Source organism: Pseudorca crassidens, chromosome 10 (genome assembly GCF_039906515.1).
Source record: "Pseudorca crassidens isolate mPseCra1 chromosome 10, mPseCra1.hap1, whole genome shotgun sequence".
Lineage (NCBI taxonomy): Eukaryota > Metazoa > Chordata > Mammalia > Artiodactyla > Delphinidae > Pseudorca > Pseudorca crassidens.
The window spans coordinates 91111387-91127157 of NC_090305.1; the positions used below are offsets into that span (position 1 = coordinate 91111387).

Sequence of the window (15771 nt, forward strand, 5' to 3'; positions counted from 1 at the left end):
GAATCAGCTTTTCCCTCAGGCTGGCTTCCCAGGTGATTATAGGTTAGCCACCTTCAGCAAACAGGATGTCGGGATTCCTCATTCAGATATACTGGGAGAAAGGGCACTTCCCACAAAGGTTGAACAAAAAGTCCTTGAATCAATCAAATCTTATGGCCAAAAAAAAAAAAAAATCCCATAAGCTCAATGGCTTAAGCCAATCACTGGGGCAAATCAGATGGGTCCATATATGGAGCTCTGCATGGAGTCAATCTCTTCCAGGCCTCAGGGCTGCTTCATCATTGCAGAAAACAGTAGATATCAGAGATACCAACACAATATCCACTACAAGAAAGTTAAACACAACTAAAAATCATCTTCCCTTTTGGATTAATGGCTACTTATTTTCACAAGTAATTTCTAGCTACTACCAAAATAATAATAGATTGCAATGGGTTGATTGTTCACTACAATTATAAGAGAATAATTTGATGAAATAACAACACTAGAACTTTTACAGATATATGATATTTTCCACGATGGTGTTTTAAACTAGGCATCGACAATGATTTCAGGTATCCAAGGAAGCTTCCCTTTCCAAAAGACTTTCATTTGCCTTGTTAGCAGTCCCACTAAAAGATTAAAAGTAAAAACAGAAGAGTCTCTGCAAAGTTTAGAATTTCCACATGCATTGATTAAGGATTTACCTACATTCACCAAGTACTGACACCTGAAATCAGAACTCATCTGAAAAGGGATTCAGTATTTGCTGCTAATACACACTCAGGAGACACTTACAACTTTTCATGGGAAATCAGAAAGTCCCCATTAGCGGGTGTCTCTGTCTCACTGTGAGGATACAGACACTGGCAGTAGAAGTTCTGGGAAGTACTCCTTGGTGTGAGCCCTCCCAGAGTCTGTCATTAGCCCCACCAAAGAGCCCAGGTAGGCTCCAGTGTGGGGTTGTCTCAGGCCAAACAACCAACAGGGAGGGAACCCAGCCTCACCCATCAACAGTCAAGCAGATTAAAGTTTTACTGAGCTCTGCCCACCAGAGCAACAGTCAGCTCTACCCACCACCAGTCCCTCCCATCAGGAAACTTACACAAGCCCCTTAGATAGCCTCATCCACCAGAGGGCAGACAGCAGAAGCAAGAAGAACTACAGTCCTACAGCCTGTGGAACAAAAACCACATTCACAGAACAGACAAGATGAAAAGGCAGAGGGCTATGTACCAGATGAAGGAACAAGATAAAACCCCAGAAAAACAACTAAATGACGTGGAGATAGGCAACCTTCCAGAAAAAGAATTCAGAATAATGAGAGTGAAGATGATCCAGGACCTCGAAAAAGAATGGAGGCAAAGATTGAGAAGATGCAAGAAATATTTAACAAAGACCTAGAAGAATTAAAGAACAAACAGAGATGAACAATACAGTAACTGAAATGAAAACTACACTAGAAGGAATCAATAGCAGAATAACTGAGGCAGAAGAATGGATAAGTGACCTGGAAGACAGAATGGTGGAATTCACTGCTGCAGAACAGACTAAAGAAAACAGAATGAAAAGAAATGAGGACACCCTAAGAGACCTCTGGGACAACATTAAATGCAAAAACATTCGCATTATAGGGGTCCCAGAAGGAGAAGAGAGAGAGAAAGGACCCGAGAAAATATTTGAAGAGATTATAGTCGAAAACTTCCCTAACATGGGAAAGGAAATAGGCACCCAAGTCCAGGAAGCACAGAGAGTCCCATACAGGATAAACCCAAGGAGAAACACATCGAGAAACATAGTAATCAAATTGGCAAAAATTAAAGACAAAGAAAACTTATTGAAAGCAGCAAGGGAAAAACGACAAATAACATACAAGGTAACTCCCATAAGGTTAACAGCTGATTTCTCAGCAGAAACTTTACAAGCCAGAAGGGAGTGGCGTGATATACTTAAAGTGATGAAAGGGAAGAACCTACAACCAAGATTACTCTACCCAGCAAGGATCTCATTCAGATTCAATGGAGAAATCTAAAGCTTTAACGACAAGCAAAAGCTAAGAGAATTCAGCACCACCAAACCAGCTCTACAACAAATGCTAAAGGAACTTCTCTAAGAGGGAAACACAAGAGAAGAAAAGAACCTACAAAAACAAACCCATAACAATTAAGAAAATGGTCAAAGGAACATAAATATCGATAATTACCTTAAACGTGAATGGATTAAATGCTCCAACCAAAAGACACAGGCTTGCTTTGCATAGATACAAAAACAAGACCCATATATATGCTGTCTACAAGAGACCCACTTCAGACCTAGGGACACATACAGACTGAAAGTGAGGGGGATGGAAAAAGATATTCCATGCAAATGGAAATCAAAAGAAAGCTGGAGAAGCAATACTCATATCAGATAAAATAGACTTTGAAATAAAGAATGTTGCAAGAGATAAGGAAGGACACTACATAATGATCAAGGGATCAATCTAAGAAGAAGATATAACAATTATAAATATATATGCACTCATAAATATATATGCACCCAACACAGGAGCACCTCAATACATAAGGCAACTGCTAACAGCTATAAAAGAGGAAATCGAAGGTAACACAATAATAGTGGGAGACTTTAACACCTCACTTACACCAATGGACAGATCATCCAAACAGAAAATTAATAAGGAAACACAAACGTTAAAATTAATAAGGAAACACAAACGTTAATTAATAAGGAAACAGACCAGATATATTTAATTGATATTTATAGGACATTCCATCCAAAAAGAGCAGATTACACTTTCTTCCCAAGTGCACATGGAACATTCTCCAGGATAGATCACACATTGGGTCACAAATCAAGCCTTGGTAAATTTAAGAAAATTGAAATCATATCAAGCACCTTTTCTGACCACAACGCTATGAGATTACAAATAAATTACAGGGAAAAAAAGTAAAAAACACAAACACAAGGAGGCTAAACAATACGTTACTAAATAACCAAGAGATCACTGAAGAAATCAAAGAGGAAATCAAAAAATACCTAGAGACAAATGACAATGAAAACACGACGACCCAAAACCTATGGGATGCAGCAAAAGCAGTTCTAAGTGGGAAGTTTATAGCAATACAATTTTACCTCAAGAAACAAGAAAAATCTCAAATAAACGACCTAACATTACACCTAAAGCAACTAGAGAAAGAAGAACAAACAAAACCCAAAGTTAGCAGAAGGAAAGAAATCATAAAGATTAGAGCAGAAGTAAATGAAATAGAAACAAAGAAAACAGTAGCAAAGATCAATAAAACTAAAAGTTGGATCTTTGAGAAGATAAACAAAATTGATAAACCATTAGCCAGACTAATCCAGAAAACAAGGGAGAGTACTCAAATCAATAAAATTAGAAATGAAGAAGGGTAAGTTACACCACAGCAATACAAAGCATTCCAAGGGACTACTACAAGCAACTCTATGCCAATAAAATGGACAACCTGGGAGAAATGGACAAATTCTTAGAAAGGCATAACCTTCTAAGATTGAACCAGGAAGAAATAGAAAATATGAACAGACCAATCACAAGTAATGAAATTGAAACTGTGATTAAAAATCTTCCAACAAACAAAAGTCCAGGACAAGATGGCTTCACAGGTGAATTCTATCAAACATTTAGAGAAGAGCTAACACCCATCCTTCTCAAACTCTTCCAAAAAATTGCAGAGGAAGGAACACTGCCAAACTCATTCCATGAGGCCACCATCACCCTGATACCAGAACCAGACAAAGATACTACAAAAAAAAATAAAATTACAGACCAATATCACTGATGAATACAGAAGCAAAAATCCTCAACAAAATACTAGCAAACAGAATCCAACAACACATTAAAAGGATCATACACCATGATCAAGTGGGATTTATCCCAGAGATGCAAGGATTCTTCAATATATGCACATGAATCAATGTGATACACCATATTAACAAATTGAAGAATAAAAACCATATGATCATCTCAATAGATGTACAAAAAGCTTTTGACAAAATTCAATACACACTTATGATAAAAACTCTCCAGAAAGTGGGCATAGAGGGAACCTACCTCAACATAATAAAGGCCATATACCACACACCCACAGCAAACATCATTCTCAATGGTGAAAAACTGAAAGCATTTCCTCTCAGATCAGGAACAAGACAAGGATGTCCACTCTCACCACTATTATTCAACATAGTTTTGGAAGTCCTAACCACAGCAATCAGAGAAGAAAAGGAAATAAAAGGAAAACAAATTGGAAAAGAAGAAGTAAAACTGTCACTGTCTGCAGATGACATTGATACTATACAGAGAGAATCCTAAAGATGCCACCAGAAAACCACTAGAGCTAATTAATGAATTTGGTAAGGTTGCAGGACACAAAATTAATGCACAGAAATGTCTTGAATTCCTATACACTAATGATGAAAAATATGAAACAGGAATTAAGGAAACACTCCCATTTACCACTGCAACAAAAAGAATAAAATATCTAGGAATAAACCTACCTAGGGAGACAAAAGACCTGTATGCAGAAAACTATAAGACGCTGATGAAAGAAATTAAAGATGATACCAACAGATAGAGAGATATACCATGTCCTGGGATTGGAAGAATCAATATTGTGAAAATGACTATACTACCCAAAGCAATCTACAGATTCAATGCAATCCCTATCAAATTACCAATGGCATTTTTTACAGACTAGAACAAAAAATCTTAAAATCTGTATGGAGTCAGAAAAGACCCTGAATAGCCAAAGCAGTCTTGAGGGAAAAAAACAGAGCTGGAGGAATCAGACTCCCTGACTTCAGACTATACTACAAAGCTACAGTAATCAAGACAATATGGTACTGGCACAAAAACAGAAATATAGATCAATGGAACAAGATAGAAAGCCCAGAGATAAACCCACACACCTACAGTCAACTAATCTATGACAAATGAAGCAAGGATATAAAATGGAGAAAAGACAGTCTCTTCAATAAGTGGTGCTGGGAAAACTGGACAGCTACATGTAAAAGAATGAAATTAGAACACTCCCTAACACCATTCACAAAAATAAACTCAAAATGTATTAAAGACCTAAATGTAAGGCCAGACACTATCAAACTCTTAGAGGAAGACATAGGAAGAACACTCTTTGACATAAATCACAGCAAGATCTTTTTTGATCCACCTCCGAGAGTAATGGAAATAAAAACAAAAATAAACAAATGGGACCTAATGAAACTTAAAAGCTTTTGCACAGCAAAGGAAACCATAGACAAGACCAAAAGACAACCCTCAAAATGGGAGAAAATATTTGCAAACAAATCAACGGACAAAGGATTAATCTCCAAAATATATAAACAGCTCATGCAGCTCAATATTAAAGAAACAAACAACCCAATCCAAAAATGGGCAGAAGACCTAAACAGACATTTCTCCAAAGAAGACATACAAATGGTCAAGAGCCACATGAAAAGATGCTCAACATCACTAATTATTAGGGAAATGCAAATCAAAACTACAATGAGGTATCACCTCACACCAGTCAGAATGGGCAGCATCAGAAAATCTACAAACAACAAATGCTGGAGAGGGTGTGGAGAAAAGGGAACCCTCTTGCACTCTCGGTGGGAATGTAAATTGATACAGCCATTACGGAGAACAGTATGGAGGTTCCTTAAAAAACGAAAAACAGAATTACCATATGACCCAGCAATCCCACTACTGGGCATATATTCAGAGAAAACCATAATTGAAAAAGACACTTGCACCCCAATATTCACTGCAGCACTATTTACAATAGCCAGGTCATGGAATCAACCTAAATGACCATCGACAGATGAATGGATAAAGAAGATGTGGTATATATATACAATGGAATATTACTCAGCCATAAAAAGGAACAAAATTGGGTCATTTGTAGAGATGTGGATGGATCTAGAGACTGTCATACAGAGTGAAGTAAGTCAAAAAGAGAAAAACAAATATCGTATATTAAAACATATATTGGAACCTAGCAAAATGGTACAGATGAACTGGTTTGCAGGGCAGAAACTGAGACACAGATGTACAGAACAAACATAAAGACACTAAGCGGGGAAAGCAGTGGGGGGTGGGGGGTGGTGTTGTGATGAATTGGGAGATTGGGAGTGACATTATACACTAATGTGTATAAAATGGATGACTAATAAGAACCTGCTGTATAAAATGTAAATTAAATAAAATTCAAAAATTAAAAACAAAAAGTCCCCATTATCTTCTATGATTTGGGCTCCCTTTGGGGTATTAGATATTAGAAAACCTTTGCAAAATGGTCGGGTTTCTATTTTATAAATGATAGAAATATAACACAAGTCACACACATATTTTAAAATTTTAGTAACCACATTAAAAAAGGTTAAAAGAAACAGGTGAAATTAATTTTAATAATATTTTTGCTTGACCAAATATAATTACATTATTATCAGTGCAAAATTTAATCAATAAAAATTATTGAAATATTTAAATAATTTTTTTAAACTCTGAATATTTTTGGTTACAAGTCTTTTACATTCTGTAAAAGACTTTTACTGCATTTTAGAGTCTCCATCGGGCCACATCTCAGTTGGGACTAGGTACAATTCCAATCTTCACCTGCCACACGTGGCTAGCAGCTCCCATATAGGACAGTGAACATGTGAAGTATCTAATACTGTTAAGCAACGAACTAATAGGTAATTAAGGAGCAAGATTACAATCTCCTTGGGTCCTTGATGATTTTTAGCCCATGGCCTATACCTCTGACTTTATTCCAGAAGAGAAACTACTGAAGTGGTAAATTCTAATGATAGGGAACTATACTCTGATTTCAGAGATAGACAGAAATCTTGAGACAACCATGCAGACTGGGCAAGTTACTTAAACTCTTAGAGACTGTTCCCTAATCTCCAAAATAGAAATAATATCTATCTCATTTTATTTTTGTTAACTAGATGACCTAAGTAAAGCATTTTCCACAGTGCCTGGTACACAATGAATGAGCATCCATTAATTACTATTGTTAGTATTATTAATTTTCCTGTCATTACTATTGTTTTCCTCATCTGCGTGTTCCTTCCTCTTCTTGTCTCTGTCTCTCTGTTCTCTAACTAGGACTCTGGCTCTTAAACTTTTTTCATAGCAACTCAGTAAGAAATATACGTCAGATCAAGACCCAATACACAATATTCAAAGGACAGCTCCATGAGGACTGGGACACTGTCTGCTTTATTCACTGCCATGTCCCAAATGTGCAGAAGTGCTCAACAGACAACATGTACTAAGTGGGCAGTGTATGCTGATATATTACACTCTATTCTTACTTTAATTTTAATTTATTTATTCTAATAAAAAATGCTAAATGTGACCCACAGAATTGATTTTTTTAACCCACTATTTGGTAGTGACTTTTAGTTTGGAAAACTCTCATCCCTATTTTGTGCAGGGTCTTCATTTCATTCATAAGGTACACCCCTTGATGTGGGTACAAGGTGACATAGAGCCTTGAGGTTATCATAAAGGGTTTCTTTTCTCTCATATCCTACATATTTTCCATCCACAAATCCTCATGAATATACCTTCAAAATATATCCAAAATTTGACCACTGCCCCTGTTAACTACCCTGGAGTTAGACATAAACAACCCTTGCCTGATTAACTTCCCACTGATACCTCTGCTTGTTCCCCTGCACCTCTACAATCAATCCACAACACAACAGCCAGCCAGATCCTTAAAAAAAAAAAGAAAAGAAAAAGCCAGATTACATCACTTCTCTGATCAAACCACACTGTGGCTCCTGAGGGCATTCAGAGCAAAAGCTCTAAATATTTTCAGTGATATACAAGGCCTTCATTTTTGCTGCATCCATCTCCACGTTAACTCTTGGCTCTCACCTACGACTTCTTTTCCATAACTCTTCCTTGTCCAACCAGGCGAACTTTCCTGCTGTTTCTAGAAATACTCAGCATGTCATATATTAAACACTTGGATGGACTGCTGACTCTGCCTGGAGCTCCCTTCCCTAAATACTCACGAGGTCAACTCATTCGCCACAAAGTCTTAGCCCAAATGTCACCTTCTCTATGAGGATGGACCTGATGACCTCTGGTAACTCACTTCTCAGTCCCCCACACTCTCATCTTATTCTGCTTCTTTTCCTTCACAGCACGAGCATCTACTAAATCAATATCATTTTCTACCCTAACATGATGGAATATAAACCCCACAGGGACACAGATCTCTGTCCATTTTCTTCACTGGAAACAATGTATGGCACATAACAGATGCTTAATAAATATTTTTAAAAGAATGAATGCAGCCTGGTGTTTTGGAGGAAAAACACGATTAAATTCACCTTCGGAAAAATTCCCAGCCAAAAATTACTATTTGCCCCTTTGCTACAGAGAGAAACAAGCAGAGACAGAACAACAGAAGGAAACAGTTTTAAAAATGCAGAAAATAATGGATAACAAAAAGCTTAAATCTGAGAAAACAGAAAACACAAATTATCAAACATTTGCTATATTTATTGAGTTTACGTCTTTGGATAAACTCTACTCTACACAACTGAATTCACATAACATGTTTTTACTTGGCATTTATCTAGAGATCTTCCCTACCTCATGAACAGATTTTAACTTTAATACTTAAAAAATGACCCAATATTGGTTAAGAGAATATCACACTCACAAGCTGGCTTTTTAATCTAAATTTTATGTAAATCCAAAACGAGTACCAATATTCAGTACATAAAGAACTGTACGCAATCAATACTCTTTAGAAAATTAGAGACAAATTCTTCTCCATACTATAATTATAAAGATTACCAATTCTCTAAGTAATACCCTACATATAATTTATCATATATCAATTAGTCCAGTTCTCCTTTACCAACCTTTATAGCTTTTTTACCAACATACCCAGAAAATCAAGTTGACCTTTAAATTTTGTAATGTCTTAATATTTTAATAAAATGGATACTGCTTTCTCCATAAATTCATTCATAAGTCTGTAAAACATTTCTAAAAAATATTGAAAACAAGCAATACAATTTGCACACAGTGTAAAATTACAACTCAAAATTTTAAACCTTTAAAATACTGATCTCATTTTCTTTAGCTATACTTCTACTTTCTGAGTATATCTACCTGTTTCCAACTAATCGTAAAAGTTCAAGGTTATTTCTATGAAAGTTGATATTGCGAATAATAATACTAATTGTAAAAGTTTCCAACTAATTGTAGAAGTTCAAGGTTATTTCTATGAAAGTTGATACTGCGAATAATAATACTGCTGTAGTGTATTCATTTTCTCGTTGTACAAAAGAACTCAAATTTAAAGTTTTGTAAATGAAAATAATCCAAAAAAAGATTTATTTTGATATCTGTATTGGTCTTTCTCCAAAAACTATTTAAAACAGTAGAAATTTATAAATAATTACTCCTTTTTTCCTCAGTGCTAGATTAGTAGGAAAGAAAATGTTTTAGGAAACAAAATTGAGGCATCACAGCGGAAAACCTGTTTAAAAAAACTTTATTTTAAAAGTTGGAGGTTTGAATATCATTTAAATACTTCAAGAATGTTTAAGTTTGAGATAAGGGCTTGGAAGTTTACTCCAATATAAACATGTTTTCAAATAACATATGTTCTACCTGACAATGCATTTGGCCTCGTTCCATACCAATTTCCTCCTCTTAGAAAAGAAAAATGACAAGCTACTTTTTTTTTGCTACTTTCCTTAGGTATCATAAAGCACTTGTGTTTATCTAGAAGGTAGGTCGTCTTCTCAGATGGATGCTGAAATTTTTAGAGGTAAGAGGTGATAACTTCTGTAACTTACTTTCAAATGGTGTAGTCAATCAAACAACGAATGGAAAATACACACACATATGTATATATATAGAACAAGTACAGTAAATGGTACAATAGTTAAATCTAAATTGTGCATATATAGGTACTTATTGTACTATTCTTTCAACCCTTTAGGTGCTGGAGTGTTTTTATAATAAAAAGAAAGAAAACTTTGCAAACAAATCAACGGACAAAGGATTAATCTCCAAAATATAAAAACAACTCATGCAGGTCAATATCAAAAAAACAACCCAATCAAAAAACGGATGGGAGACCTAAATAGACATTTCTCCAAGGAAGACATACAGATGGTCAAGAGCCACATGAAAAGATGCTCAACATCACTAATCATTAGAGAAATGCAAATCAAAACTACAATGAGATATCACCTCACACCGGTCAGAATGGCCATCATCAAGAAATCTACAAACAATAAATGCTGGAGAGGGTAGGGAGAAAAGGGAACCCTCCTGCACTGTTGGTGGGAATGTAAAATGATACAGTCACTATGGAGAATAGTATGGAGGTTCCTTAAAAACTACAAATAGAATTACCATATGACCCAGCAATCCCACTACTGGGCATATACTCAGAGAAAACCATAATTCAAAAAGACACATGCACCCCAATGTTCACTGCAGCACTATTTACAATAGCCAGGTCATGGAAGCAACCTAAATGGCCACTGACAGACAAACGGATAAAGAAGATGTGGTCCATATATACAATGAAATATTACTCAGCCATAAAATGGAACGAAATTGGGTCATGTGTAGACATGTGGATGGACCTAGAGATGGTCATACAGAGTGAAGTAAGTCAAAAAGAGAAAAACATCGGATATTAACGCCTGTATGTGGAATCTAGAAAAATGGTACAGATGAACCTGTTTGCAAGGCAGAAATAGAGACACAGACGTAGAGAACAAACGTATGGACCCCAAGGGGGGAAAGGGTGGGTGGGATGAATTGGGAGCCTGGGACTGACAGTATATACACTAATATGTATAAAACAGATAACTAATGAGAAACTGCTGTACAGCACAGGGAACTCAACTTTGCTGTACAGTAGAAACTAACACAACATTGTAAAACAACTATACCCCAATAAAAAAATAAAATACAATAAAATAAAGCAAAAAACTAATCGTTGTACACATGTTACTTCATTTTAAAAAATCCTTGTCTTACTCTTCCCCTGTTCAAGAAAATGAAACAAAATGAACAAAAAGGAAATGCATCAAATGATTTTTTTTTTTTTTTTTTTTTTTTTGCGGTACGCAGGCCTCTCACTGCTGCGGCCTCTCCCGTTGAGGAGCACAGGCTCTGGACGCGCAGGCTCAGTGGCCATGGCTCACGGGCCCAGCCGCTCCGCGGCATGTGGGATCTTCCCGGACCGGGGCACGAACCCGAGTCCCTGCATCAGCAGGCGGACTCTCAACCACTGTGCCACCAGGGAAGCCCGTCAAATGATTTTTAAGAGTTGCTTTTGTATGGTGAATATATGAGAATTATTCCTTTTTCTTTCTGTTTTGTTCTAAACTTCAAATTTTCAATATTAACAAATAAAAATTCTATCCTTATTTTTGGTCCCTTAAATAAGTTATTTGCTGAAAGAAAAATAGTATTGTTTTTAAGATTAGATATGAAAATACTGATATTCTTTAAAATCTGTATTTTCCCTTTACACTACAGATTACAAGATTTAGCCATTTTGGTAACAAAGTCATGAATTAACATTCTCAAATTCTGATTAATTGTTATATTCATAACACTACAGTAGATCCGTAATATTTTTTGTACCCATGTATCTATTCTTTTTTTTATTTGAATTTTATTTTATTTTTTATACAGCAGGTTCTTATTAGATCCCTGATATTAAATGCCATTATATTTGTAATGAAAATATAATGGTCTGCAAACATTAGGGAGCACAATGAGAACCCAGTTATCAGAAGAGAAAATTAGAATTTCCTTTCTGGGACAAAAAAAAGACTTGTGGAGGGAGGATTAGTTCAACTTTAAAAAATTATTTAACAAATGACTCAAGTATAGTTCTAACTTCAGTTTAGAAGATATAGCTTATTGTTACCTCCTAGGCAGCCAATGAATGAAAGCAGGATCAACTGTTTCCATGACAACATCATCTTTAATTGCCAAAAGCAAGAGTAACTCTTGTCCAGTCTCTGATGAATAGAATGCTGTGTCTTCAGGTGAATCCTTTAATCTGTAAAATAAATATACAAAGAAGTCAGACTTGAAAAAATGAATTGCTTTAAAACATAGATTTTCTTCTTTTCATAAAACTGTACCACTCTCAACCACTCAAAATCCCCAAATGAAATTAATCTTTTTTGGTGCAAAAAAGATGTATGATATGTAGATACTTAAAAAACTCTTTATGTAACTGATAGGCAGACAGAGAGGCGTCACGAAATTAGAAATGTTTGACAATACTAAAATATTAAATATTAGTATATTAAGTATTGAAACTTTTGCTAGATAGTAATTACAACATGTAAAATATCACCCTGAAATTGTAATTTTTCTCATTTTCTCTCATGATAATATTTTTGGTTAAACTAAGAGTCAAATCAGCAGATTTGATATCTTGAAACACTGCTTTTCATAGTCTCTGAATCCCTCATAGGCATATAAGTTATAAATAACATTATCAGTGTTCATTTTAAGCCTGTTTTTTCAGAAACAATTGCAGAAAGCCCTCAATTACATATGTTGAATTTAAAAAATGCTAATGATGTTAATCATTAGAGAAATGAAAATCAAAACTACAATGAGATATCATCTCACACCGGTCAGAATGGCCATCATCAAAAAATCCAGAAACAATAAATGCTGGAGAGGGTGTGGAAAAAAGGGAACACTCTTGCACTGCTGGTGGGAATGTGAATTGATACAGCCACTATGGAGAACAGTATGGAGGTTCCTTAAAAAACTACAAATAGAACTATCATATGACCCAGCAATCCCACTACTGGGCATATACCCTGAGAAAACCATAATTCAAAAAGAGTCATGTACCAAAATGGTCATTGCAGCTCTATTTACAATAGCCAGGACATGGAAGCAACCTAAGTGTCCATCGACAGATGAATGGATAAAGAAGATGTGGCACATATATACAATGGGATATTACTCAGCCATAAAAAGAAACGTTATTGAGTTATTTGTAGTGAGGTGGACGGACCTAGAGTCTGTCATACAGAGTGAAGTAAGTCAGAAAGAGAAAGACAAATACCGTATGCTAACACATATATATGGAATCTAAGAAAAAAAAATGTCATGAAGAACCCAGGGGTAAGACGGGAATAAAGACACAGACCTACTAGAGCATGGACTTGAGGATATGGGGAGGGGAAAGGGTAAGCTGTGACAAAGTGAGAGAGTGGCATGGACATATATACACTACCAAACGTAAAATAGATAGCTAGTGGGAAGTAGCCGCATAGCACAGGGAGATCAGCTAGGTGGTTTGTGACCACCTAGAGGGGTGGGATAGGAAGGGTGGGAGGGAGGGAGATGCAAGAGTGAAGAGATATGGGGACATATGTATATGTATAACTGATTCACTTTGTTATAAAGCAGAAACTAACACACCATTGTAAAGCAATTATACTCCAATAAAGATGTTACAACAATGTTAATGATGAAAATTGTTCAGTATGAGAATCTTGCAAATGAAACCACTTTATTTTTTGCTGTCCTGAATTTTCATAAACTTGAATGTGCTGGCTGAGAGTAAATAATTGTGTGAATACCCTGTGTCATTTTCAATGGCCATTTGAAACTACCTAAACTGCATGGTTAATGATCAAGTAGGCTGGATGCACACACTTAAAATCAGAGAAACTTTTTTCGATTGCTAAAACTCAGCTGGTTCCACACAGGGAAATGAATGACTTTAATGTCAGCCATTTTAGCAGAGCTGTACAACTCTCAGTCAGTAGCTGCTATGGACTGGGCTGTCTTAGCTGTTGCTAAGCAAACGGGAGAAATCTCAGTAGTTCTTAACTATGGGATCCTGCCATGTGATGGGATATATTCAATTAGAATTAAGTGTGTTCCAAATAATAATAATTTCAAGTGTGAAAATATGACATCTTGCAAGTTACATACTTAAAATAATATATTAAATCAGTTATTCCTATAGTAATGCTGCTCTTGTTCACTTGCAATATAATACACATTCTTGGGGAAGGCGAGGAGAGTAAGTGGTGGAATGGCTAGAATTCCGGGATTTCGGCATAACTCTGACTTGGCCCATGGGACTCTGAAACAGGTGGAAATACAATTGAGAACTACTCCTCTAGGAACTGCAGGTTGGCGACTTACACCATCATGGGATCTGTGACCGTTTCTAACTGTCCCCATTACTACAAATTGCAAGTGTCTTAGTTTAGTTTCCCCTTAATGCAACCACTGCAAAATGAATTCAAGTGCAAGCAGTTTACTTGAGAGGTGAATGACAAAAACAGTCAGGACCTGGCAAAGTAAGAGAGGGAAAGGAAGGCAGCTGATAAAGGGTAAGATATGAACCCATCAACCCCTGTGTCTAAGTACAGCTTATTCCTTTTGGGGAAACTCTGGAAGTCCAGCCTGTGTAGAACGTATGCCTCAGAGTAATCCCAGAGTTATGCTTCAGTTGTCCAGTTATCCTTGCCAAGGGGCAAGGGATCTGGGGTATTTATACGCCAACTCCCATGAGTCATCGTTTGGAGGCTATTTTCAGGGAGTATTAATGATATAGCACTTCTAGCCTCTCATAGGGACAGCAAAATGGCTTCAGAGGCAAAAAAAAAACAAAACAAAACATTATGTCCACTCAAACAATGCATTTGGTGGCAAGTGGAAGTGATGTGTGCACTGAAGTGATAATGGCAAGAGTCACATGTGGTGTCTGTCACACTGTGCATATGAAACTGAGACATTTTGAAGCTATTTTCAATAGCATTCAGTCCCGGGAGACTTATGGCCAAAATCATGAAATTATTTAAGTATACAAGGAAGGACACACATTCTACTTCATTCAATAATTACTTCTCAAGCCTTTCCAGTGGTTGATTTCCCCCACTTGGACCAAAGGCTTTCAGATACCTAGCTTGCCTTCCTTTTTCCTGATTAATCAGTAAGACATTTTGTATCCATAATTATTTTCAATTACTAAGTTGAATAATAACTTAAATCATTCTAGATTACACTTAAATATGACAGCCATAACCACCATAACTTCCTTCTAATCATGCACGTGAGGAAACCGTAGTCCAGAAATCATGAGAAGAATGACATACACACACATATACACAGTAGAAAAGCAAAAAACTTTTTTAAACTTTTCAAATAAAATACAATGACAATTATTCATAAAAGGCGTTGGAAACATTAAATGCAGTAATATGATACATGAAATGTCAAATATTCATAAAAAGTTAGGGAGCAGTTGCAAGGTATATTAAAGGCTGGGGACAACGGTTAAGTCTCAAACACAGGAAAGCCTTGAGGAGTAAAACATTATCAAACTAGTATTTCATTCTTTGAGGAGTTAAAGCTATCCATTAAATGGACTTATAAAGAATTTGGTAATAACAAAATAATAGATTTAAAAAGAACAGGTTGTTGGAATTTTCAAGAAGAAAGGACAAACTTTAGCAGCAGATCCTGTAGTAACATCATCACAATCATTAAAATGCATCCATATAAATGTGTGAGGCTTTGCTCTATGTCATACAGAGAACAAAACATATGGTCTATGTTCTAATACTGCAACGGGAAAAGAAAATATTATAAACACTTGTAAGTAGGAAAAGGAGAAAATTACTAGACTGATACATCTTTGAAAGTAGGACCACAGCTTTTCCACCACTGGTTGCTGCAATGTTTCTAACACCCTG

The 15771-nt window shown here is 36.0% G+C and overlaps 1 protein-coding gene across 1 annotated transcript in view; it reads right to left on the minus strand.

The window, feature by feature from the left end:
- CNTN3 (contactin 3) overlaps positions 1-15771 on the minus strand; it is a 321834-nt gene that overhangs the window by 227242 nt on the left and 78821 nt on the right. Inside the window, exon 2 of the mRNA XM_067755220.1 lies at positions 11955-12089. Within this exon, the coding sequence (XP_067611321.1) occupies positions 11955-12009 (55 nt within the window). The 5' untranslated portion in view covers positions 12010-12089. The remainder of the gene's footprint in view (positions 1-11954; positions 12090-15771) is intronic.